At 42.1% G+C, this 26403-nt stretch overlaps 1 protein-coding gene across 3 annotated transcripts in view; it reads left to right on the top strand.

Moving 5' to 3' along the window:
- Window positions 1-26403, top strand: part of uba6 (ubiquitin like modifier activating enzyme 6) — a 455635-nt gene that overhangs the window by 133749 nt on the left and 295483 nt on the right. For all 3 annotated transcript variants that reach the window (XM_063069103.1, XM_063069102.1, XM_063069104.1), the window contains 2 exons: window positions 20786-20866; window positions 23876-23998. In XM_063069103.1, coding sequence (XP_062925173.1) covers window positions 20786-20866; window positions 23876-23998 — 204 coding nt within the window. The remainder of the gene's footprint in view (window positions 1-20785; window positions 20867-23875; window positions 23999-26403) is intronic.

Consider the following 26403-nt stretch of genomic DNA (forward strand, 5'->3'; position numbering starts at 1 on the left):
TGGACCCTCTGTCCCCTACTATTTCTGGAAGATTATTTATGTCCTCCTTAGTGAAGACAGAACCAAAGTAATTATTCAATTGGTCTGCCATGTCCTTGCTCCCCATAATCAATTCACCTGTTTCTGTCTGTAGGGGACCTACATTTGTCTTTACCAGTCTTTTCCTTTTTACATATCTATAAAATCTTTTACGTTCAGTTTTTATGTTCCCTGCCAGTTTTCTCTCATAATCTTTTTTCCCCTTCCTAATTAAGCCCTTTGTCCTCCTCTGCTGAACTCTGAATTTCTCCCAGTCCTCAGGTGAGCCACTTTCTCTGGCTAATTTGTATGCTTCTTCTTTGGAATTGATACTATCTCTAATTTCTCTTGTCAGCCACGGGTGCACTACCTTCCTTGATTTATTCTTTTGCCAAACTGGGATGAACAATTGTTGTACTTCATCCGTGCAACCTTTAAATGCTTGCCATTGCGTATCCACCGTCAATCCTTTAAGTGTCATTTGCCAGTCTATCTTAGCTAATTCACGTCTCATACCTTCAAAGTTACCCCTCTTTAAGTTCAGAACCTTTGTTTCTGAATTAACTATGTCACTCTCCATCTTAATGAAGAATTCCACCATGTTATGGTCACTCTTACCCAAGGGGCCTCTCACGACAAGATTGCTAATTAACCCTCTCGGAGGATAAATAATGTTTGATTGTTCTAGAAAGAATAAGCCTGGGAATTATATGCGGTGAGCATTATGTTAGTCATGGGTAATTATTGGTAGGTAATCTAAGGGACCTGATATATTAGAACTTGGATAGACAGGGATAGGCAACGTGACTTTGTGCTTGGGAGGTTTTGCCTAACCAATCTTAAATCATATAAGTTATATGAGAAGTTACCTGGAAAGTTGATGAAGGAAAGGCAGTGGATGTTAATGGACTTCAGCAAGGCCTGGGAGGTCAGTTGCTTGGCATTCAGGATGAGGTAGTAAATTGGTTCAACATTGGCTTTGTGGGAGAAGTCAGAGAGTGGTAGTAGAAAGTTGCCTTTTTGGCTGGAAGCTGGTGACTAGTGGTGATTGGTGCTATGTCCTTTGTAGTTTGTCATCTACATCAACAATCTGGTTGATAATGTGGTAAACTGGATCAGCTCTATGACTGTAAAGTAAAGCTACTAGCGTGTCTTCTTCATGATTGGGGGGTGGGGGGTGGGAATCAAATTAAAGAGGCTAGGCGTGAGGAGGTTAGTTCACAACAGAGGGATGGGAACCAGTGCAGAGAGACAGAGGGGTGTAAAGTGAGCGTAGAAGCAAAAAGTACAAAGGAGAAAAGTAAAAGTGGCAGGCGGACAAATCCAGGGCAAGCATTAAAAAGGGCCACTTTTCAACATAATTGTACAAGGGCTAAGAGAGTTGTAAAAGAGCGCCTGAAGGCTGTGTGTCAATGCAAGGAGCATTCGTAATAAGGTGGATGAATTGAAAGTGCAGATTGTTATGAATGATTATGATATAGTTGGGATCACAGAGACATGGCTCCAGGGTGACCAGGGATGGGAGCTCAACGTTCAGGGATATTCAATATTCAGGAGGGATAGACATGAAGGAAGGGGAGGTGGGGTGGCGTTGCTGGTTAAAGAAGAGATTAACGCAATAGAAAGGAAGGACATAAGCCGGGAAGATGTGGAATCGATATGGGTAGAGCTGCGTAACACTAAGGGGCAGAAGACGCTGGTGGGAGTTGTGTACAGGCCACCTAACAGTAGTAGTGAGGTCGGAGATGGTATTAAACAGGAAATTAGAAATGTGTGCAATAAAGGAACAGCAGTTATAATGGGTGACTTCAATCTACATGTAGACTGGGTGAACCAAATTGGTAAAGGTGCTGAGGAAGAGGATTTCTTGGAATGTATGCGGGATGGTTTTTTGAACCAACATGTCGAGGAACCAACTAGAGAGCAGGCTATTCTAGACTGGGTTTTGAGCAATGAGGAAGGGTTAATTAGCGATCTTGTCGTGAGAGGCCCCTTGGGTAGGAGTGACCATAATATGGTGGAATTCTTCATTAAGATGGAGAGTGACATAGTTAATTCAGAAACAAAGGTTCTGAACTTAAAGAGGGGTAACTTTGAAGGTATGAGACGTGAATTAGCTAAGATAGACTGGCAAATGACACTTAAAGGATTGACGGTGGATATGCAATGGCAAGCATTTAAAGGTTGCATGGTTGAAGTACAACAATTGTTCATCCCAGTTTGGCAAAAGAATAAATCAAGGAAGGTAGTGCACCCGTGGCTGACAAGAGAAATTAGGGATAGTATCAATTCCAAAGAAGTAGCATACAAATTAGCCAGAGAAAGTGGCTCACCTGAGGACTGGGAGAAATTCAGAGTTCAGCAGAGGAGGACAAAGGGCTTAATTAGGAAGGGGAAAAAAGATTATGAGAGAAAACTGGCGGGGAACATAAAAACGGACTGTAAAAGCTTTTATAGATATGTAAAAAGGAAAAGACTGGTAAAGACAAATGTAGGTCCCCTGCAGACAGAAACAGGTGAATTGATTATGGGGAGCAAGGACATGGCAGACCAATTGAATAATTACTTTGGTTCTGTCTTCACTAAGGAGGACATAAATAATCTTCCAGAAATAGTAAGGGACAGAGGGTCCAGTGAGATGGAGGAACTGAGTGAAATACATGTTAGTAGGGAAGTGGTGATAGGTAAATTGAAGGGATTGAAGGCAGATAAATCCCCAGGGCCAGATGGTCTGCATCCTAGAGTGCTTAAGGAAGTAGCCCAAGAAATAGTGGATACATTAGTGTTAATTTTTCAAAACTCGTTAGATTCTGGACTAGTTCCTGAGGATTGGAGGGTGGCTAATGTAACCCCACTTTTTAAAAAAGGAGGGAGAGAGAAACCGGGGAATTATAGACTGGTTAGCCTAACGTCGGTGGTGGGGAAACTGCTGGAGTCAGTTATCAAGGATGTGATAACAGCACATTTGGAAAGCGGTGAAATGATCGGACAAAGTCAGCATGGATTTGTGAAAGGAAAATCATCTCATTATGATGGATGTGGGTGCTACAGGGCAATAGCTGTTGAGGCAGCTTGCCTTGCTTTTCTTGCTGCTCTTCTGAAATGGATGAGAAGCTACGACTGCAGCTGTGAGAGATTGAAGATGTCCTTGAAAAATCTAGCTAGTTGGTTGGTAGAGCTTTTCAGCACACTGTCAAGATCTGACATCAGCCTCAGAGACAGCGAACACAGGGTCATGGGATGCTATGGTGATGCACATAGCTGTATTGTTATTTACTCTTTCAAAGCATGCATAAAAGACAGTGAGGTCATTGGGAATGAAGCATCACGACATTTATGTTTTTAGATTTCCCAGCAATAGTGTTGTATATATGATTGCATGTGTAGCTTTACCCTGAATTGCCTTTTCGGTCTCAGGATGGCTTTCCATGCCCCAGTAAGTGATCTTAATGGTGGTGTAAGTACAACAGTTGTGATATCCATCTGGTAGAGCAGTCTCCTGAGGTATTCAGTTTTATTTTCCAGACACTATTAGCAAAGAAAGAGTGAGGAGGAGAGACCTTAGGGCCTCATGCTTCAGTTTTATATGGGCTTCTCCCAGAATATGTGTTCAGAGACATAGAGAGGTCCCACTGCCCTTGGAGACTCCATCTTCCTTTCACTCCACCTTCCCTGAATACCCCAACCCTCCCCTCTCCTCTGACACAATCTACCTCCTTCCATCCCCCCCCCATCCGAGCTCTCATTTGTGCTGCGTCTTCACCTTCCCCTCTGAGATAGAACGTTCTGTCCTCAGTAAGGGCCTCACCTTTGTCCGCTTGCACTCACACCTCAGTGAGTTTAGTGCCTGCCACGATGCTGAGCTCTTCTTCTGCCACCTCCATCTCCGTACTTACTTCTTTGGGAAGGACTCCCTACCCCACAGCAGTGACCCCTTCTCCCGTTTTCAGCCCTCCTCCTCTTCCCAGGCACCCCTTTCTGGTCTTCTGCCTGTTTGGGATCTTTTCATTGCCAACTGCCAACGAGATATCAATCGTCTTGACTTCACCGCTCCTCTCTCCAATTCCAACTTCGCTCCTTCCGAACGTCTGCTCTCCTCTCCCTCCGCACTAATTCTAACCTCACCATCAAACCTGCAGATGAGGAGGTGCTATAGTAGTTTGGCGGACTAACCCTCCCTCAAACAGGATCCCACTAAAGAGCACAGGCCTTTGTTTCCAATGCCATCACTGGCCTTTTTAGCTCTGGGGATCTCCCATCCACTGACACCAACCTCATAGTTTCCTCATCCCAGACCTCCCATTACTGCCTCCGCAAACTTGTCTGACCAGGTAGACCCATTGTTTCAGCTTGTTCCTGCTCCACTGAACTCACATCTGCATAGGTCACCTCAGTTTTATCCCCCCAGTTCAGTCCCTTCCTACCTACAGTCCCTTCCTTCCTACCTACCTATCTAAGTTTGTCACATCACAAACTTTTGATCTTTTCAAGGATTTCAAGTTCTCTGACCCCGAACCGTTTTTTTCTGGACACTGAACCTAACCAGTTTCCCTCACTTGTTCTCTCTCTGAATGATTCTCCTTTGAACAGATGTCTCTTTGAACATGGGTCTCAGCTGTGCCTGCCTTTTTGTTGGCTGTGTGGAACGCTCTGTGTTCCAAGCCTACACTGGTGTCACTCTCTCACTTTTCCTGCAGTACATGGACGACTACATTGGTGCTGCTTCCTGCACCCATGCCGAGCTAGTCGACTTAACAACTTTGCCTCCAACTTCCACTCTGCCCGCAAATTTCCCTGGTCCATTTCAACAGGTTTCAATAGGTACATTTAATGTCAGAGAAATGTATACAATAACACATCCTGAAATTCTTTTCTTCACAAACATCCACAAAAACAGAGGAGTGCCCCAAAGCATAAATGACAGTTAACTGTTAGAACCCCCAGCTCCCCCCCACGCATAATCAGCAGCAAAACGATGACCTCCCCTCCCCCACCAGCAAAAAAGCATCTGCACGCTCCACCGAGCACTGAAATGTGCAGCAAAGCATCAATAAAGATACTTGCTTGCAGTACCCCAAAGACTACTCATTCACCCGGTAATTCGACATGCCACAGCCTCTCTCTCTCTCCCTAATAAGGGAAAAAGAGATGTCCCTGTTTCACAGTGAGAGGGGAGACATGACAAAACAACTCACGATATATGGTGTTAAAAGCCTGTTGCATTGCTTTTTCCAAGCTCTGCACCCAAAGAAGCCGGGTCTCTGGGCACACAGCCAGCAGCCATCTGGCTGCTTTCGGTCTTTCGTGTACTCCCACGACACATCTGACGGCGGCACCAGCCTCAAATTCACCCACCTCCAGAGCCACGAAAATCCAGTACCCTGAAGACACGCATCCTTGGCATATTGAAATGCAGCTGGTTGTGAGGCCCTGAGAGCCGGTCCCATTCCTGCAAAGAACCGAAGTCAGCGTGTAACTCCAGGTCAGGGTCTTGAGAACAAGCCTGAAAAGGGAAAAAAAGAGAGATCAAAGATAGATCAAAGATAGAGATAGAGCTGTTTCCAAAGATGCAAACAAAGGAGTTGCCATTTGGCGCCATCATCCTAAGCTTTGCCCTCCATCACCCTCCTCCCATTCCAACACCTCCCCCCCCTTTCTCAATCTCTCTGTCTCGATCTCTGGTGACAGCTTATCCACTGTATTATAATCCCACTGACTCTCACAGTTACCTGGACTATACCTCTTCCCACCCTGTTACTGGTAAAAATGCCATTCCGTTCTCTCAATTCCGTTTCCACTGCATCCGCTCGCATAATGAGACTTTTCATTCCAGAACTCCTCCTTCAAAGGAAGGGGTTTCCCTTCCTCCACCATCAACACTGCCCTCAACCACATCTCTTTCATTTCGCACACACCTCCCCTCACCCCATTCTTCCGCGACCCCACCAGGGATAAGGTTCCTCTTGCCCTCACCTACCACCTCACCAGCTTCCACATCCAGCACGTAATTCTCCATAATTTCCATAATCTCCAATGGGATCCCACCACCAAGCACATATTTCCTTCTCCCTCACTTTCTGTTTTCCGCTCCCTATGTGATTCCCTTGTCCATTCATCCCTATGATCCCTGTGTGATCTCCCTCCTGCCACTTATCCTTGCAAACAGAACAAGTGCTACACCTGCCTCCATCAGTATCATTCAGGGCTACAAACCATCCTTCCAAGTGAGGCGATTCTTCACCTGTGAGTCTGTTGAAGTCATCTACCATATCCGGTGCTCCCTGTGTGTGACCTCCTGTATATTGGTGAGACCTGACGTCGATTGGGAGGGCACTTTGCTGGGCACCTACACTCCATCTGTCAGAAGTGGGGAGGGATGGAGCCAAGAGCTGGACAGTTGATTGGCAAAAGGGATATGAGAGGATCATGGGACAGGAGGCCCAGGGAGAAGGAAAAGGGGGAGGGGGGGAAAAACTGAGAGGATGGGCAAGGGGTATAGTAAGAGGGACAGAGGGAGAAAAAGGAGAGAGAGAAAGAATGTGTGTATATAAATAAATAACGGATGGGGTACGAGACGGAATATAAGGTGTTGTTCCTCCAACCTTGAGTGTGGCTTCATCTTTACAGTAGAGGAGGCTGTAGATAGACATATCAGAATGAGAATGGAACGTGGAATTAAAATGTGTGGCCACTGGGAGATCCTGCTTTCTCTGGCGGTCAGAGCGTAGGTGTTCAGCGAAACGATCTCCTCGTCTGCGTCAGGTCTCGCCAATATATAGAAGGCCACATTGGGAGCACCGGACACAGTACATCACCCTAGCCGACTCACAGGTGAAGTGTCGCCTCACCTGGAAGGACTGTCTGGGGCCCTGAATGGTGGTAAGGGAGGAAGTGTAAGGGCATGTGTAGCACTTGTTCCGCTTACAAGGATAAGTGCCAGGAGGGAGATCGGTGGGGAAGGATGGGGGGGGGGATAAATGGACAAGGGAGTCGCGTAGGGAGCGATCCCTGCGGAAAGCGGGGGGGGGGAGGGAAAGATGTGCTTAGTGGTGGGATCCCGTTGGAGGTGGCGGAAGTTACGGAGAATAATATGTTGGACCCGGAGGCTGGTGGGGTGGTAGGTGAGGACAAGGGGAACCCTATTCCTAGTAGGGTGGCTATCCACAACACCTCCAACCTTTGTGTCATCAGCAAACTTACTAACCCATCCCTCTACTTCCTCATCCAGGTCATTTATAAAAATCACGAAGAATACGCGTCCCAGAACAGATCCCTGAGGCACACCACTGGTCACTGACCTCCATGCAGAAAATGACCCGTCTGCAACCACTCTTTGCCTTCTGTGGGCAAGCCAGTTCTGGGTCCACAAAGCGACGTCCCCTTGAATCCCATGCCTCCTTACTTTCTCAATAAACCTTGCATAGGGTACTTTATCAGATGCCTTGCTGAAATCCAAATACATTACATCTAATGCTCTTCCTTCATCAATGTGTTTGGTCATATCCTCAAAAAATTCAATCAGGTTCATAAGGCACGATCTGCCTTTGACAAAGCCATGCTGACTATTCCTAATCATATTATACCTCTCCAAATGTTCATAAATCCTGCCTCTCAGGATCTTCTCCATCAACTTACTAACCACTGAAGTTAGACTCACTGGTCTATAATTTCCTGGGCTATCTCTACTCTCTTTCTTGAATAAAGGAACAACATCCACAACCTTCCAATCCTCTAGAACCTTTCCTGTCCCCATTGATGATTCAAAGATCATCGCCAGAGGCTCAGTAATCTCCTCCCTCGCCTCCCACAGTAGCCTGGGGTACATCTCATCTGATCCCGGTGACTTATCCAACTTGATGCTTTCCAAGAGCTCCAGCACATCCTCTTTCTTAATATCTACATGCTCAAGTTTTTCAGTCTGCTGCAAGTCATCACTACAATCACCAGGATCCTTTTCCATAGTGAACACTGAAGTAAAGTATTCATTAAGTACCTGTGCTATTTCCTCTGGTTCCATACACACTTTCCCACTACACTTGATAGGTCCTATTCTTTCACGTCTTATCTTCTTGCTCTTTGCATATTTGTAGAATGCCTTGGGGTTTTCCTTAATCCTGCCCGCCACGGCCTTGTCATGGCTCCTTCTGGCTCTCCTAATTTCCTTCTTAAGCTCCTTCCTATTAGCCTTATAATCTCTAGATCTCTAACATTACCTAGCTCTCTGAATCTTTTGTAAGCTTTTCTTCTTGACTAGATTTATTACAGCCTTTGTACAGCACAGTTCCTGTACCCTACCATAACTTCCCTGTTTCATTGGAATGTACTTATGCAGAACTCCACACAAATATCCATAGAAACTACAGCACAGAAACAGGCCTTTTGGCCCTTCTTGGCTGTGCCGAACCATTTTCTGCCTAGTCCCACTGACCTGCACACGGACCATATCCCTCCATACACCTTCCATCCATGTATCTGTCCAATTTATTCTTAAATGTTAAAAAAAAACCCGCATTTACCACCTCGTCTGGTGGCTCATTCCATACTCCCACCACTCTCTGTGTGAAGAAGCCCCCCCCTAATGTTCCCTTTAAACTTTTCCCCCCTCACCCTTAACCCATGTCCTCTGGTTTTTTTCTCCCCTTGCCTCAGTGGAAAAAGCCTGCTTGCATTCACTCTATCTATACCCAACATAATTTTATATACCTCTATCAAATCTCCCCTCATTCTTCTACATTCCAGGGAATAAAGTCCCAACCTATTCAACCTTCTCTGTAACTGAGTTTCTCAAGTCCCGGCAACATCCTTGTAAACCTTCTCTGCACTCTTTCAACCTTATTTATATCCTTCCTGTAATTTGGTGACCAAAACTGAACACAATACTCCAGATTCGGCCTCATCAATGCCTTATACAACCTCATCATAACATTCCAGCTCTTATACTCAATACTTTGATTAATAAAAGCCAATGTACCAAAAGCTCTCTTTACAACCCTATCTATCTGTGATGCCACTTTTAGGGAATTTTGTGTCTGTATTCCCAGATCCCTCTGTTCCACTGCACTCCTCAGTGCCTTACCATTAACCCTGTATGTTCTACATTGGTTTGTCCTTCCAACGTGCAATACCTCACACTTGTCAGTATTAAACTCCATCTGCCATTTTTTAGCCCATTTTTCCAGCTGGTCCAAGTCCCTCTGCAGGCTCTGAAAACCTTCCTCACTGTCTACTACACCTCCAATCTTTGTATCATCAGCAACTTGCTGATCCAATTTACCACATTATCATCCAGATCATTGATATAGATGACAAATAACAATGGACCCAGCACTGATCCCTGTGGCACACCACTAGTCACAGGCCTCCACTCAGAGAAGCAATTCTCTGCCACCACTCTCTGGCTTCTTCCATCGAGCCAATGTCTAATCCAATTTACCACCTCTCCATGTATACCTAGCAACTGAATTTTCCTAACTAACCTCCCATGCGGGACCTTGTCAAAGGCCTTACTGAAGTCCATGTAGACAATATCCACTGCCTTCCCTTCATCCACTTTCCTGGTAACCTCCTCGAAAAACTCCAATAGATTGGTCAAACATGACCTACCACGCAAAAGCCATGTTGACTCTCCCTAATAAGTCCCAGTCTATCCAAATGCTTGTAGATTCTGTCTCTTAGTACTCCCTCCAATAACTTACTTACTACCGACGTTAAACTTACTGGCCTATAATTTCCCGGATTGCTTTTCGATCCTTTTTGAAACAACGGAACAACATGAGCCACTCTCCAATCCTCCGGCACCTCACCTGTAGACAGCGACATTTTAAATATTTCAGCCAGGGCCCCTGCAATTTCAACCCTAGTCTCCTTCAAGGTCCGAGGGAACACCCTGTCAGGTCCCGGGGATTTATCCACTTTAATTTTCCTCAAGACAGCAAGAACCTCCTCCTTTTCAATCTGTACAGTTTCCATGATCTCACTACTTCTTTCCCTTAATTCCATAGACTTCATGCCAGTTTCCTCAGTAAACGCAGACGCAAAAAACCTATTTAAGATCTCCCCCATTTTCTTTGGTTCCACACATAGCCGACCACTCTGATCTTCAAGAGGACCAATTTTATCCCTTACAATCCTTTTGCTCTTAATATACCTGTAAAAGCTCTTTGGATTATCCTTCACTTTGACTGCCAAGGCAACCTCATGTCTTCTTTTAGCCCTCCTGATTTCTTTCTTAAAAAGTATTTTCTTGCACTTCTTATACTCCTCAAGCACCCTGAGCATTTGCCACATTTCTTCCATACTTTTCCCTGAGAACATCTGTTCCCAATTTAAGCTTCCAATTTCCTGCCTGATAGCCTCATAATTCCCCTTACTCCAATTAAACGCTTTTCTAACTTGTCTGTTCCTGTCTATCTCCAATGTTATTGTAAAGGAGATAGAATTATGATCATTATCTCCAAAATGCTCTTCCACTGAGAGATCTGACACCTGACCAGGTTCATTTCCCAATACCAAATCAAGTGTAATCTTGTAGGCTTATCTACATATTGTGTCAAGAAACATTCCCGAACACACCTAACAAACTCCACCCCATCTAAACCCCTTGCTCTGGGGAGATGCCAATCGATATTTGGGAAATTAAAATCTCCCATCACGACAACTCTGTCATTATTACACCTTTCCAGGATCTGTTTCCCTATCTGCGCCTCGATATCCCTGTTATTATTGGGCGGCCTATAAAAAACACCCAGTAAAGTTATTGACCCCTTCCTGTTGCTAACCTCCACCCACAGAGACTCCGTAGCCAATCCGTCCATGACGTCCACCTTTTCTGCAGCTGTGACACTATCTCTGATCAACAGTGCCACGCCCCCACCTCTTTTACCTCTCTTCCTGTCCTTTCTGAAACATCTAAAACCCGGCACTTGAAGTTACCATTCCTGTTCCTGAGCCATCCAAGTCTCTGTAATGGCCACCACATCATAGCTCTAAGTAATGATGCACGCTCATAGCTCATTAAAAGTAACATTAGCAAATTTGCCGATGACACAAAGCTGGGTGGCAGTGTGAAATGTGAGGAAGATGTTATGAGAATGCGGGGTGACTTGGCCAGGCTGGGTGAGTGGGCAGATGCATGGCAGATGCAGTTTAATGTGGATAAATATGAGATTATCCACTTTGGTGGTAAGAACGGGAAGGCAGATTATTATCTAAATGGAGTCAAGTTAGGAAAAGTGGAAGCACAACGAGATCTAGGTGTTCTTGTACATCAGTCACTGAAAGCAAGCATGCAAGTACAGCAGGCAGTGAAGAAAGCTAATGGCATGCTGGCCTTCATAACAAGGGGAATTGAGTATAGGAGCAAAGAGGCCCTTCTGCAGCTGTACAGGGCCCTGGTGAGACCACACCTGGAGTACTGTGTGCAGTTTTGGTCTCCAAATTTGAGGAAGGATGTTCTTGCTATTGAGGGAGTGCAGCGTAGGTTCACAAGGTTAATTCCCGGGATGGCGGGACTGTCATATGTCAAAAGTTTGGAGCGACTGGGCTTGTATACTGTGGAATTTAGAATGCTGAGAGGGGATCTTATTGAAACACATAAGATTATTAAGGGATTGGACACGCTGCAGGCAGGAAGCATGTTCCTGCTGATGTGTGAGTCCAGAACCAGAGGCCACAGTTTAAGAATTAGGGATAGGCCATTTAAAACGGAGTTGAGGAAAAATTTTTTCACCCAGAGAGTGGTGGATATATGGAGTGCTCTGCCCCAGAAGGCTGTGACGGCCCAGTTTCTGGATGCTTTCAAAAAAGAGATGGATAGAGCTCTTAAAGATAGCGGAATCAAAGGTTATGGGGATAAGGCAGGAACTGGATACTGATTGTGGATGATCAGCCATGATCACAGTCAACGGCGGTGCTGGCTCGAAGGGCCGAATGGGCTACTCCTGCACCTATTGTCTATTGTCTATCTGCTTTTCTGCTTTCACCCTTTTTGGGTTATTGTTGAAGGTCATGGATGATGTGGAATGTGTGCCATCCAATTAACGGGAGGTGTTCTTGGTAAAGATACAATAAAGTTGTGCTTGGGGCTTTTGTTCGAGAGGAAATGAAGAGAAAAAGTGGTGGGTGGAACCAGTTGCAGCATACGTTCCGGTGGGAGACCTGTTTGTTCGAGAAGGAGATTGCAAGCAACGTTCGGAAGTTGTTGTGTGCTTTCATGTTGACCGAGGCCCCAGCGCATGAGTGACAGAGAAGTTCAAGATGAGCTCCAACTTGTGCACATTTGACTGTTTAATTAGAGTGGGCTGTTTTCGGTTTGTTATTCTTTACTACCCATTCAGTTAAGAATCATAAATATAATTCCTTTAGTCATATGTTATTTTGTGGCATTAATTTGTAACAGGGTAGCAAATGAGACAGCATCCACACAAAACGAGGTTTGGGGTGGGATCAAGCAAGCCTCCGCTCACGGGTTTGGTGGGGCTGGAGGTTGTCTTCCCTAGACTTACACAGCCAAGGTGGTTTCATGAAGAAAGCACAACAGCATCTCTACTTTCATATGAGTTTGCAAAGATTCAGCATGACATCCTAAACGTTTACAAACTTCTATAGATGTGTCATGGAGGGTATATTGATTGGTTGCTTTGGAAACACCAGTGCCCTTGAATGGGAAATCCTACAAAAGGTAGTGGATGCAGACCAGTCCGTCATGGGTAAAACCCTCCCACAATTGAGCACATCCACTTTGAGCATTGTCAATATTGTCTGCGGTTCAGGTTGCCATGCCGTAAGAGGATATGATTAAACTAGTGAGCAAGTAAAAAAGGATTTGCAAAGGTATTGCCAGAATTCAATAATGAAGAGAACTTGGAGACATAAGGTATTTTCCCTGGATCAAAGGAGGAATGAGGAGTGATTTCATGGAGGATCATAAAATCATGTAGAGCAGAAGTGGATTGTCAGTCTTTTTCCCAGGGTCGGGAGCCTAAAATTAGAGGGTATCAGTTTAAGCTGAGAGGTGAAAGATGTGAAGAGACCTGAAGAACAAATTTTTTGATACTGAGAGTGATGGGTATATGAAACAATTACTTCAGGAAATGGTAGAGGTGAGAACTGCTAAGTTGTTTTAAGACATTTAAATAGGTATGTGGATGGGAAAAGTTTTTAGAGGTGTGTGCCAAAAATAGGCAAATGGGTCAGAACACACAAAGTACTGGAGGAACAGGTAGCATCTGTGGAGGAGAATGAGCTGAGACACTTTATCAGGACTGGAAAGGAAGGAGGCAAAAGGCAGAATGAAAAAGTGAATCGAGATTAGAAAGGAAAGGGAGGTGGGGGGAAGGATTAATGTGAGAGGCTGGTAGGTGATAGGTGGGGAAGGCAAAAGGCTGAAGAAGAAGTACTCTGATAGGAGAGAGTAGACAATCAAACGTGTTGCAGAACCAGAGGGAGGAAGGTGAAGTTGATGAACAAGTAATAAGGGTAGGAGGAGGGCAAAGAGAAGGGATAAAGAGATAAGGGAAAACCATGGTGGGGGATCCACTGTAGAGGGCAGTGTTTACTGTAAGCTTAAAAAAAAATCAATGTTAATGCTGTGAAGTTGGAGAATACAAACACGGGATGTCAACGGTTGCTGCTGTAATCCATTGTGGAGTGTGAGAAAAGCCAGTGATATTATAGTTCAAAGTACATTTATTATCAAAGTAGGTGGTTTTATGGCTGAAAGATTGCAGTTTAGAGATTAACATCCAAGGATAGATATGCTATTGAAAGGACTGGCAGGTAGGTGGGGGGGGTGGCATGGGTTTGTTGGTATAAAATGAAATCAAATCCTTAGAAAAAGGTGACATAGACTTGGACGATGTAGAATCGTTGCGGGTAGAGATTAGGAAGTGCAAGAGTAAAAAAAAATCCCTGATGGGAGTTATTTATAGGCCTCCAAACACTAGCCAGTGGGCTACAAATTATAATGGGGGATAGAAAATGGATGTCAAAAGGTTATGATTGGCATGGGAGAATTTCAATATGCAACTAGATTAGGAAAATCAGGTTGGACAAACCAAGGTAGAACATACAGGGTTAATGGTAAGGCACTGAGGAGTGCAGTGGAACAGAGGGATCTGGGAATGCAGATACAAAATTCCCTAAAAGTGGCGTCACAGGTAGATAGGGTCGTAAAGAGAGCTTTTGGTACATTGGCTTTTATTAGTGAGTATAAGAGCTGGAATGTTATGATGAGGTTGTATAAGGCATTGGTGAGGCCGAATCTGGAGTATTGTGTTCAGTTTTGGTCACCAAATTACAGGAAGGATTTAAATAAGGTTGAAAGAGTGCAGAGAAGGTTTACAAGGATGTTACCGGGACTTGAGACACTCAGTTACAGAGAAAGGTTGAATAGGTTAGGACTTTATTCCCTGGAGCATAGAAGAATGAGGGGAGATTTGATAGAGGTATATAAAATTATGATGGGTATAGATAGAGTGAATACAAGCAGGCTTTTTCCACTGAGGCAAGGGGAGAAAAAAACCAGAGGACATGGGTTAAGGGTGAGGGGGGAAAAGTTTAAAGGGAACATTAGGGGGGGCTTCACACAGAGAGTGGTGGGAGTATGGAAGGAGCTGCCGGATGAGGTGGTAAATGCGGGTTCTTTTTTAACATTTAAGAATAAATTGGACAGATACATGGATGGGAGGTGTATGGAGGGATATGATCCGTGTGCAGGTCAGTGGGACTAGGCAGAAAATGGTTCGGCACAGCCAAGAAGGGCCAAAAGGCCTGTTTCTGTGCTGCTGTTTCTATGGTTCTTAAAATCAGGTTGGTGTTGATTTTGGATCTGAAGAGAGAGAATTTTCAGAATTCCTATGAGATGGCTTTTTAGAGCAGCTTGTGGTTGAGCCCACTAGGGGAGCAGCTATTCTGGATTGGGTGTTGTGCAATGAACTGGATTTGAATAGAGAACTTAAGGTAAAGGAGCCCTTAGGAGCCAGTGATCATAATATGAATGTCTTCACCCTTCAATTTGGGAGGGAGAAGCTAAAGTCAAATTTATCAGTAATACAGTTGAGTAAAGGGAATTACAGAGACCTGAGAGAATGGCCAAAGTTAATTGGAAGGGGACACTAGTAGGGATGATGTCAGAGCAGCAATGGCTGGAGTTTCTGCGAGTAACTCAAAAGGCACAGTATAGATACATCCCAAAGAAGAGGCCGTATCCTAAAACAGTGGGATGACATTACTGTAGCCAACAAGGGAAGTCAAAGCCAACATAAAAACAAAAGAAAGGGCATATAATTGAGTAAAAATTAGTGTGAAGTTAAGGATAGGGAAGCTTTTAAAAACCAACAGAAGGCAACTAAAAAGCCATAAGGAGTGAAAAAATTAAATACAATGGTAAGCTAGCTAATACTATCAAAGAGGATACCAAAGGTTTTTTTTTAAAGATATAAAAAGAGTAAAAGAAAGGTGAGGATACATATCAGACAGCTGGAAAGTGATGCTGGATTGGTGAAGGCAAAAGTGAGTGCAGTCGCTATTACTAGGGAGAAGGTGCTTGGTAAGCTGGAAAGTAACTAAGTCACCTGGACCAGATGGAATAGATGCTAGCACTGTGAAAGAAGTAGCTGAAGAGATTGTGGAGGCATTAATAATGATCTTTCAAGAAATATTAAATTCTGGCAAGTTTCTGGAGGACAAGAAAATTGCAAATGCCACCCCACTCTTCAAGAAGGGAAAAAGGCAGAAGGAAGGAAATTATAAGTCAGACACGGGGAAATCTGCAGATGCTGGAAATTGAAGCAACACACACAAAAAATGCTGGTGAATACAGCAGGCCAGGCAGCACCTATAGGAAGAGGTACAGTCGACGTTTCGGGCCGGGACCCTTCGTCAGGACGAAGGATTCCAGCCCGAAACATCGACTGTACCTCTTCCTATAAATTATAAGCCAGTCAGCCTGACCTCAATAGTTGGGGAGAAGTTGGAGTCGATTTTTAAGGATTAGGTTACTTGGAGGTACATGATAAAATAGATCAATGTCAGCATGGTTTCCTGAAAGGAAAATGTTGCCTGACAAATCTGTTGGAATTCTTTGAGGAAAGAACAAGCAGAATAGACTAAGGAAAATTGGTGGATGTTGTGTACTTGGATTTTCAGAGTGACTTTGACAAGTTGTTGCACATGAGGCTGCCAAACAAGTTTCACGACATATGCCGGTACCCATAAACCTGATTCTGATTCTGATAGGAACTCATGACGGGGAAGATACTAACATGGATAGAGCATTGGTTGATTAGTAGGAGCCAAAAATTGGGAATAAAGGGAGCCTTTTCTAATTGGCCGCCTGTGACTAGTGGTATTCCTCAAGGGTTAGTGCAAGGACCAGTTCTTTTTACATTGTGTGTCAGTAACTTGGATGTTGGAATTGATGGCTTTGTGGCCAAGTTTGTGGATGATATAAAGATAGATGAAGGACTTGGGAGCCCTCATGCAGGGTTCCCTAAAGGTTAACTTGCTGGTTGTGAGGAAAGCAAATGCAATGTTAGCATTCATTTTGAGAGGACTAGAATATAATAACAAAGAAGTATGCTGAGGCTTTATAAGGCACTGGTGAGGCCTCACTTGGAGTATTGTGTGTAGTTTGGGCCCCTTATCTATGAAAAGATGTACTGACATTGGTGAAAGTTGAAAGGACATTCCAGGAATGAAAGGCTCATTCCAAGAATGAGGAGTGCTTGAAGGCTCTGAGCCTGTACTTGCTAGAATTTAGAAGAATGAGGGAGATCTCATTGTAACCTATTAAATATTGAAAAGAACATACACAAAATGCTGGAGGAACTCATCAGGTCAGACTGCAGTCATAGAAATGAGGACGCAGTCAACATTTTGGGCCGAGACCCTTCTTCAGGACTTGGTGTTGAAAGGGCTAGATAGAGTGGTGTGTGGAGGATGACTCCTGTAGTGCAGGAGTCTTGGACCACAATAGAGAAACATCCAATTTGAATGGAGATGATAAAAAATTTCTTTAGCCAGAGTGTGGTGAATCTGTGGAATTTATTACCATAGGCTGCTGTGGAGGCCAGGTCATTGGGTGTATTTAAGACTATTAGACATAGGAGCAGAATTAGGCGATTTGGCCCATTGAATCTGCTTTGCCATTCAATCATGTCTGAGGTTGGTAGATTCTTGCTACATCAGTGTGTGAAAGGTTAAGGGGAGAAGGCAGGAGAATGGGTTTGGGAACAAAATAGATTAGCCATGGTCAAATGATAGAGCCAGCTTGATGGGCTGAATGGCCAAATTCTGCACCTGTGTCATATGGTTTGATGTATTGCATATAGAACTTTGAGATTCATCTTCTTGCAGGCAGGCTCAAAACAAAGAAACACAATAGAATTAATGAAAAGCCCCACACCACAAGAAAGTCTTACGTCAGTTGTGTGAATAAGACAACAAATCATGCATACAATTTTATTAAAAAGCAAAATCAATCAAACAGTGAACAGAACATGAACTGCAGAGTCCATGAAAGTAAGTCGACAGCCATTGAGCCCATCCAGCACTTCAGCTGATGGCTGTAGGCTTCAGAGCTGAGGCGAGTGCCAATAGCTGCAGGATCAAGCAACACACACAAAAAATGTTGGTGAACGCTGCAGGCCAGGCAGCACCTATAGGAAGAGGTACAGTTGACATTTCGGGCTGAGACCCTTTGTCAGGACTAACTGAAAGAAGGGATAGTAAGAGATTTGGAAGTGGCCTCAAATCTCTTACTGTCTCTTCTTTCAGTGCTGCCTGGGTCAGGTAGCCTAAAATTAGAGGGTGTCAGTTTAAGCTGTCTGGCCTGCTGTGTTCACCAGCATTTTTTGCGTGTGTTGCTTGAATTTCCAGCATCTGCAGATTTCCTCGTGTTTGAGCTGCAGAATCAGTTAAGTGCTGAGATGAGGAAAGCCTCCTTGAGTAGTGAGCTGAACACTAGTTTGTCCTTCACCCTTAGCCTCAACAACGTAAACTTTTTCTTCTGGCTTGCCCCTTAAATTGGCCAAATGTCAGTTCGTTATCTGCTCTTGAGCTCGGGTCCAGCTCCAGCTCCAAGTGCGCTTGCGCAATGGCCATTGTGGCCATATTGGCATTCTCAAGAGTCCAGCTCACAGGAAATTTCAGGATACCACAAACACACGAAGTCATACTTTCAAGTGCACTCCTTCCAATGGGAAATTACAGGCTGCAGATTGCAGTCATTATAGTCCTGATAAAATGTATTTAGTGGAATATTTAATAGTTTTGTTTGCCGCCTGCAAAGCACCATGGTGACTCACCAGTGCCATCATCATTAAAATGTTTGGCCATCAAGCAGTCCTAGTTCTTGCGGTGGAGGTGCTCAACCAAATGGTCACCCACTCTGCATCAGGTCTTACCAATGTAGAGGAGGCCGCACTTGGAGCACCGGATGCAAGGATCTGACTGTTTGCATCACGGCCTGGTATATAAACAATAATGCCCTTGAACAGAAAAGTCTATAAAAAGCATTGGATTCAGCCCAGTATGGGTAAAGCTCTGCCCACTATTGACAACATCTACAAAGAGCATGGTCGCAGAAAAACAGCATCCAGTATCAAGGACCCCCTCTATACAGGCCATGCTTTCTTCTCACTGCTGCCATCAGGAAGGAGATACAGGAGCTTCAGATCTCACACCACCAGTTTAATGAGCAGTTATTTCCTGTCAGCCATCAGGTTCTTGAGCAGAGGGGATAACTTTACTCGCCCAACTGATTCTGCAACCTATGGACTCATTTTCAAGGGCTCTACAACTCATGTTCTTGACATTTATTGCTTATTTATTTTTCACTGTATTTGTACAGTTTGTTGTCTTTTGAACATTGGTTGTTTGTCTTTGTTAAGTGTGTTTTTTCATTTTTATTAACTGTGAATGCCCCCAAGAAAGTAAATCTCAGGGAAGTATTTGATGACATACAATATATGTACCTTGATAAATTTATTTTAAACTTTGAACTTTGATATGACACTGATGGATTTGCATTTGAAGTGCTGTCTCACCTGGAGGGACTTTTTAGGATACCACGGTCAGCATGGATGAGTTGGACCAAACTGCTTGATTTTGTACTCTGTAGGACTGTGACTATGTAGGCACTATAATTCATAACTTTGCAGATGGCATACAAATTTGTGGCATTGTTAATAGTGTTTTGAAGTACCAGAAATCTTGAGTTACAAAACGGTATTAATTAGATTGGGTAGTGCAATCGCAGATTGAATTCAACTCTAATAATTGTGTGGTGGTGCATTTTGGTAGGTCTGATAAGGTTCAGAATATACACCATGAATCGTAAGGCTCTAGAGGGCATACAAGTCCATAAATCTCTAAACACGGCAGCACAGGCAGATAAGGGTATGAGTAACTTTGATGTGTGTTGCTTGAATTTCCAGCATCTGCAGATCGCCTCGTGTTTGTGGAGATAAGGGAATGATACTGGTTTTCAGGAACTGGGAATATAGCCCACATCTGTGGTATTGTGAGCAATTCTGGCTGTAGGAAAGATGTGATTGCACTGGAGAAGATGCAGAGGTGATTTACTAGGATGATGCCTGGGATAGGATATTTCAGTCTTAAGAAAGACTTGTAAGGCTGCATTTGTTTTCCTTGGAGTGAAGAAACCTAGGGAAACCTGAAAATTGGGGTTCATAGATACAATTGGTGGTGCGAAGATTTGACTAATACAAGTTTAATATATAGGTGCAGGTTTAAGTTAAGGATTAAGAGGATTAGGGAGGACCAGATAAAAATTATTTCCACAGTTATAAACACAAGATTCTGCAGGTGTTGGAACTCCTGAGTAACACACACAAACGCTGGAGTTCACCCAGGAGTGGCTGGAATCTGAAATGTCTTGCCTGTGAAGATGCTGCATGTGGCTATTCTTGCAACATTTAAAAAAATATTGTGAGCATTTGAACTACTTGGATAACATTCCTCCAAGATGCAGCACAGAGCGTCATAGGAAGTCAATCCTGCCGGTGGCCATCAAACTTTACAACTCTTCCCTTGGAGGATCAGACACCCTCTGCCGATAGGCTGGTCCTGGACTTATTTCATAATTTACTAGCATAAATTACATATTACTACTTAACTATTTATGGTTCTATTACTATTTATTATTTATGGTGCAACTGTAATGAAAACCAATTTCCCCCTGGGATCAATAAAGTATGACTATGACTATTGGCCCCAGAACATGTGTGGTAATGGAATTAGCTTAGTGTATACTTGAATTTCTGAATGGTGATGAGAGGTCAAAGGGACTGTTTCTGTGCTTTATCACAATCTGACCCTTAATGTGACACCATACACATAGGAGCAAAATTAGGTCTCTCGGCCCATGGAATCTGCTCCATCATTTCATCGTGGCTGATTTATTATCTCTCTCAACATCATTTTCCTGCCTTCTCCCCATAACTTTTGATGCCCTGATTTATTAAGAACCTATCAACCTCCACTTTAAATACACCCAGTGACTTGACCTGCACAGTCATCTGTGGTAATGTATTCCACAGATTTACCACCCTCTGGCTGAAGAAAATTTTCCTACTCTCTGTTCTAAATGGATGTCCCTCAATTCTGAGGCTGTGCCCTTTGGTCCCAGACTCCCACTATAGAAACATCCTCTCCACATCCACTTGATCCAGACCTTTCAATATTCAATAGGTTGCAATAGCCTTGTAGCAATTCATGTAACTGGAACTTTCTTTATCATCTATAGTGTGTGATATTGACAGAGACTGGACTTTCACTTCAAAAGAAGATTAACAGCTTCTGCCGCTCCCAGCACCCACCCATCAAGGTATGCTTTACGAGTAAGATACAGAGAATGAACCATGAACATTTAATTGATTACAGCAAAACAATAATCTTGCAGTCTTATGACTGCCATATATTTGATAATGTGTGCACGATCGGAGGGAAAGAAATGGTACACAATTACTGCTCTCATTAAATTGTTATGGCATAAAAATGCATTTGGGAGGAATCTAGTGAGATGAATGTAACAATTGAATTGAAAAACCTTTTACTGGTTAATAAAACCAGCAGAATCTCTGATATTTACTTTTCTGTGCTGAGTTTTTGCTCTGAACATTCTAAGGATAGTATTAGGTTACAGTGAGTAAATAGCAAATCTGCACCGAGCAGGTTATTCCAGCTGCCTGGTTAGTGCTTTATTGCTTCTTTCAAGGCATTGTAGTACATACACCATATGTCCTTGAACACGTTGTTGAGCTTCAGACATATTGTGAACACTGTAAAATGCAGTCCTACGAGTTAGAATGTGAAGCATTAATGAGCAGTCTGTGAAAAAGTTATCTTGTTCTACTTCTAGATTGATAATGTAGCCATGGCCTCTAAAATAGTACAAATTAAAATTGCATTTTGTGCAACCAGTTTGTCAAAAATAACAACATGATCTTATATAACAAAATATATCAAAAATAAAGCTATGTTGAAGAAATTTTATTTCAAAAAGATTCTAGCAGTTTCAAATTAGTCTTACAAATATAAATGTTGTTTTACTCGAATTGTTCATGTTCTGGGAACTATTTATAAATGTCTTTATGATGTGCATCCTTGTAACCCCCTTCTTATGTCTCTTTTAATTCTTTGGCTGAAAATTCTTGTTTTTGCATAGTGTTATCTCAAAATATAAATTCTTTTTGACATTGAGAAATCCTTGATTTATTTAAACAGCCAATGTAGAACAATAGCTGTATCACTAGGTCACACTTTGTTTCTTTTTAAATCTTTTTATTGAGTAAGTATACAAAAAAGGTAAGCCATATAAACATTAATACAATGTTAAAGTATAATAAAATTCCAAAAGATAACAATACCAAAAAGAAAATACTACAAACAATGTAATTTAAGCATAAGAAACCAAGATAACATAATAGTATACTAAATTTTATATATATCAATGGAAAAAAAGAAAAAAAAAACCCCCAAAAAAAACCCCACCGTGCAACTAACTAAAAGCAAAGCAAAGCAATGGGCTAACTTGAAACCAAACAGAGTTAAACTTAAAATCACGTCCTCAATCCCGACCTCCATTAAAACAGTGGAAAAAAAAACAAGAAGGGTAAATATTACATTAAATGAAAATATCGAATAAAAGGTTCCCAAATCTGTTCAAATTTAAATGAAGAATCATAAAGGTTACTTCTAATTTTCTCCAGATTCAAACATAAAATCGTCTGAGAAAACCAAAAAAAGGTAGTTGGAGCATTAAGCTCTTTCCAATGTTGTAAAATACATCTTTTCGCCATCAAAGTAAGAAATGCAATCATTCTACGGGCTGAAGGGGAAAGATTACTAGAAATTTTAGGTAGTCCAAAGATAGCAGTAATAGGGTGAGGAGAGATATCTATATTTAATACCTTAGAAATAATATTGAAAATATCTCTCCAAAAAGTTTCCAAAGTAGGGCAAGACCAAAACATATGAGTTAAAGAGGCTATCTGCCCCGAACATCTATCACAGAAAGGATTAATATGCGTGTAAAAACGCGCTAACTTATCTTTGGACATATGTGCTCTATGAACCACTTTAAATTGAATTAGGGAATGTTTAGCACAAATAGAGGAAGTATTAACTAATTGTAAAATCTGCCCCCAATCATCCACAGAAATGGTAAGCCCCAATTCCTGTTCCCAATCTACCCTAATCTTATCAAATGGAGCTTTCCTAAGTTTCATAATAATATTATAAATCATAGCCGATGCACCTTTCTGACATGGATTAAGGTTAATTATCGAATCTAAAATATATATAGGAGGAAGCATTGGAAAGGAAGAAAGTATAGTACTTAGGAAATTTCTAACTTGTAAATATCTAAAAAAATGTATTCTTGATAAGTTATATTTATTAGATAATTGTTAATACGACCAATCAAAGTTAAATATAAGGGAAACCATTTAGATGAAAGTTGAGTAATATGGTCTATTAATGGTAAAAAGTTAGTCTTAAATAAATCTTTATGTTTACAAGTAATTTTAATCCCAAGATATGAAAGGTAATTATTAATCAATTTAAATGGAAATTTATAATATAAGGGAAGATGTTTATTAATCGGAAAAAGTTCACTCTTACTAAGATTTAATTTATAACCTGAGAAAAGACCAAATTGTGCTAATAACTCTAAAACAGCAGGAATAGATCTCTCAGGATTAGAAATATATAAAAGTAAATCATCAGCATTGAGTGATAATTTATGGGACTTTAATCCCCGAGTTATCCCAGTAATATTTGAAGATTCTCGAATAGCAATTGCAAGAGGTTCTAATGCAATATCAAATAATAGGGGACTAAGAGGACAGCCTTGTCGAGTACCACGAAAGAGAGGGAAAAAAGGTGAGTTTAAAGAGTTAGTACGAACCGAGGCTACAGGGGAGTGATATAACAGTTTAATCCAGGATATAAATTTCAAGCTAAAATTAAACATTTCAAGCACCTTAAATAAATAAGGCCATTCTACTCTATCAAAAGCTTTCTCGGCATCTAAAGAAATAACACACTCAGGAACATTTTGTGAGGGAGTATAAACGATATTTAACAATGTACGAATATTATAAAAAGAGTAACGACCTTTAATAAAACCCGTTTGGTCTTCCGAAATAATAGAAGGAAGTACTTTTTCTAGTCTATTTGCTAATAACTTAGAAAAAACTTTAGAATCAACATTTAATAAAGATATTGGTCACACTTTGAAGGAAACATTTCCTTTTGAGCTCTGCGTACTGCTGCACACTCTAAAGATACGTGGTGAAAGATGTGGTTGCTAATTGTGTATCTCTGTTTCCAGTTCATTAGTGGTGATGTATATGGAGTGTTCAGCCGAGTGTTCTGTGACTTTGGGGATCATTTTGAGGTATCTGACCCAAGTGGAGAAGAGCCAAAGGAAGTCTTCATTCAGAATATCACACAGGTAATATCTACAAAAAATAATCACTTTCATTGGCATTTTGCATTAGTGAACAACAACTTCAATTTGTAATGGAGTCACAGAAAGGCCTAGCTCAGAAGGAAATTACTTAATTCATCGAGCTGTACCAGTCTATGTATGAGAAATTCACTCCTCCTTCTCCTTCTGCATAGCCCTTCGCATTTTTCCCTTTTAAGTGTTTGTGCAGTTTCCTTTTAAACAAATTGGCGATGATTGAATTGGTCCCCTCTTCCATCCCCAGCAATACATTTCAGAATAAACAATCTGCTGGACAAAACAGATTTTTTTCACTTTCACAAGGAAATCTGCAGATACTGGAAATTCAAGCAACACACACAAAAAATGCTGGTGAGCGCAGCAGGTCAGGCAGCATCTTTAGGAAGAGGTACAGTCGGCGTTTCAGGCTGGGACCCTTCGTCAGGACTAACGAATCACTTTGTTTCTTTTGCTAATTGATGCCGTCTGGTTATTGAACCTTCTGCCAGTGGGAATAATTTTTCCCATACTTGCTCTGTGTCAGTAGCAGATGTCATGCACTGTTCAGTTAAGCCTTCTAATATACAGTGACAAACGACAACAAATTCAGAAAGTGCGTTTATTACTTGCAGCAGAATATCTACTTCCATACGTTAAATCGTTAGAAAGTAGCTTCAATCTTACAACACAGAACAAATCACTTTAATACTTCAAAGTTCAGTAATTCAGGAACTTAATGTCCTTGAGGTTGTTTCATCGCATTACGTTCCTGGATCCATCTCTGGTTCCTGGCATTAGATTAGGTTATGAGGACACACAGTCCACTTTTATTGTCATTTAGTAATGCATGCATTAAGAAATGATACAATGTTTTTCCAAAATGATACCACAGAAACACATGACAAACCGACTGAAAAACTGCCAAAAACCGCATAATTATAACATATAGTTACAACAGTGCAAAGCAATACCGTAATTTGATAAGAACAGACCATGGGCACGGTAAAAAATCTCAGTCTCTCGAAAGTCCTATCTCACGCAGATGGTGAACCTCCAGCGCCGCATTTGTTCTTTAATCAGTGCATTTTTCTTTTGAGACATCTTTCCCCATGACAGCTGTGTCCTGTTTTTCTCATTTTAAATCTTTTTTTATTAATTATTATTGAAAATCAACAACAAAGAAAAATACATCAAAATAATCAAGACAACATATCAATATGTATAATAAGAGTTAGACTATCAACCAAGCTAAACAGTATATCAATAGTAATAAGAAAAAAAACAAAATGTTAAAGCTTTTTTTTTGGAAAAAAGAAAGAAGGGAAAAAGAAAACATGAGGAAATCTGCAGTTACTGGAAATTCAAGCAACACACATCAAAGTTGCTGGTGAACACAGCAGGCCAGGCAGCATCTCTAGGAAGAGGTACAGTCGACGTTTCGGGCCGAGACCCTTCGTCAGGACTAACTGAAGGAAGAGCTAGTAAGAGATTTAAAAGTGGGAGGGGGAGGGGGAGATCCAAAATGATAGGAGAAGACAGGAAGGGGAGGGATGAAGCCAAGAGCTGGACAGTTGATTGGCAAAAGGGATATGAGAGGATCATGGGACAGGAGGCCCAGGGAGAAAGAAAAGGGGGAAGGGGGGAAAACCCAGAGGATGGACAAGGGGTATAGTGAGAGGGACAGAGGGAGAAAAAGGAGAGAGAGAAAAAGAATGTGTGTATATAAATAAATAACGGATGGGGTACGAGGGGGAGGTGGGGCATTAGCGGAAGTTTGAGAAGTCAATATTCATGCCATCAGGTTGGAGGCTACCCAGTCGGAATATAAGGTGTTGTTCCTCCAACCTAAGTGTGGCTTCATCTTTACAGTAGAGGAGGCCGTAGATAGACATATCAGAATGGGAATGGGACGTGGAATTAAAATGTGTGGCCACTGGGAGATCCTGCTTTCTCTGGCGGACAGGGCGTAGGTGTTCAGCAAAGCGATCTCCCAGTCTGCGTTGGGTCAGAAAACACAAAAATCGCAAAAGAGCAATAACTATGATTATGACACCAATGTTAATACCTTAATATAGGATAATCACTCACCATCCACTTCCTGGAGTGTTACAATTGTGAAACCGATGTCCCACTTTCTTAATCTTTTTGCAGGCTTCCACCAAGTACGTAAGTGCAACATTCTTGTTGAATCAGGATACACGTGCCTCCTTTCTCGGAAAAAACAAAGTCCAAAGTGATTTGGTTTTGTAGTGCTACTATATGAACTGCCACCAATTTAGATATTGCTTATAGCATTCAATCGAGAGCATTTACAGTTTCATTTGCTAACTTTTCCAGTGCTGATGCCACATTAATCAGCTGCTAAGCTGCTTTACCAGTTCCATAGGCAAGTGTTCCCATCCCCAGGGACA

The sequence above is a fragment of the Mobula hypostoma genome, chromosome 16 (genome assembly GCF_963921235.1).
Source record: "Mobula hypostoma chromosome 16, sMobHyp1.1, whole genome shotgun sequence".
NCBI lineage: Eukaryota > Metazoa > Chordata > Chondrichthyes > Myliobatiformes > Myliobatidae > Mobula > Mobula hypostoma.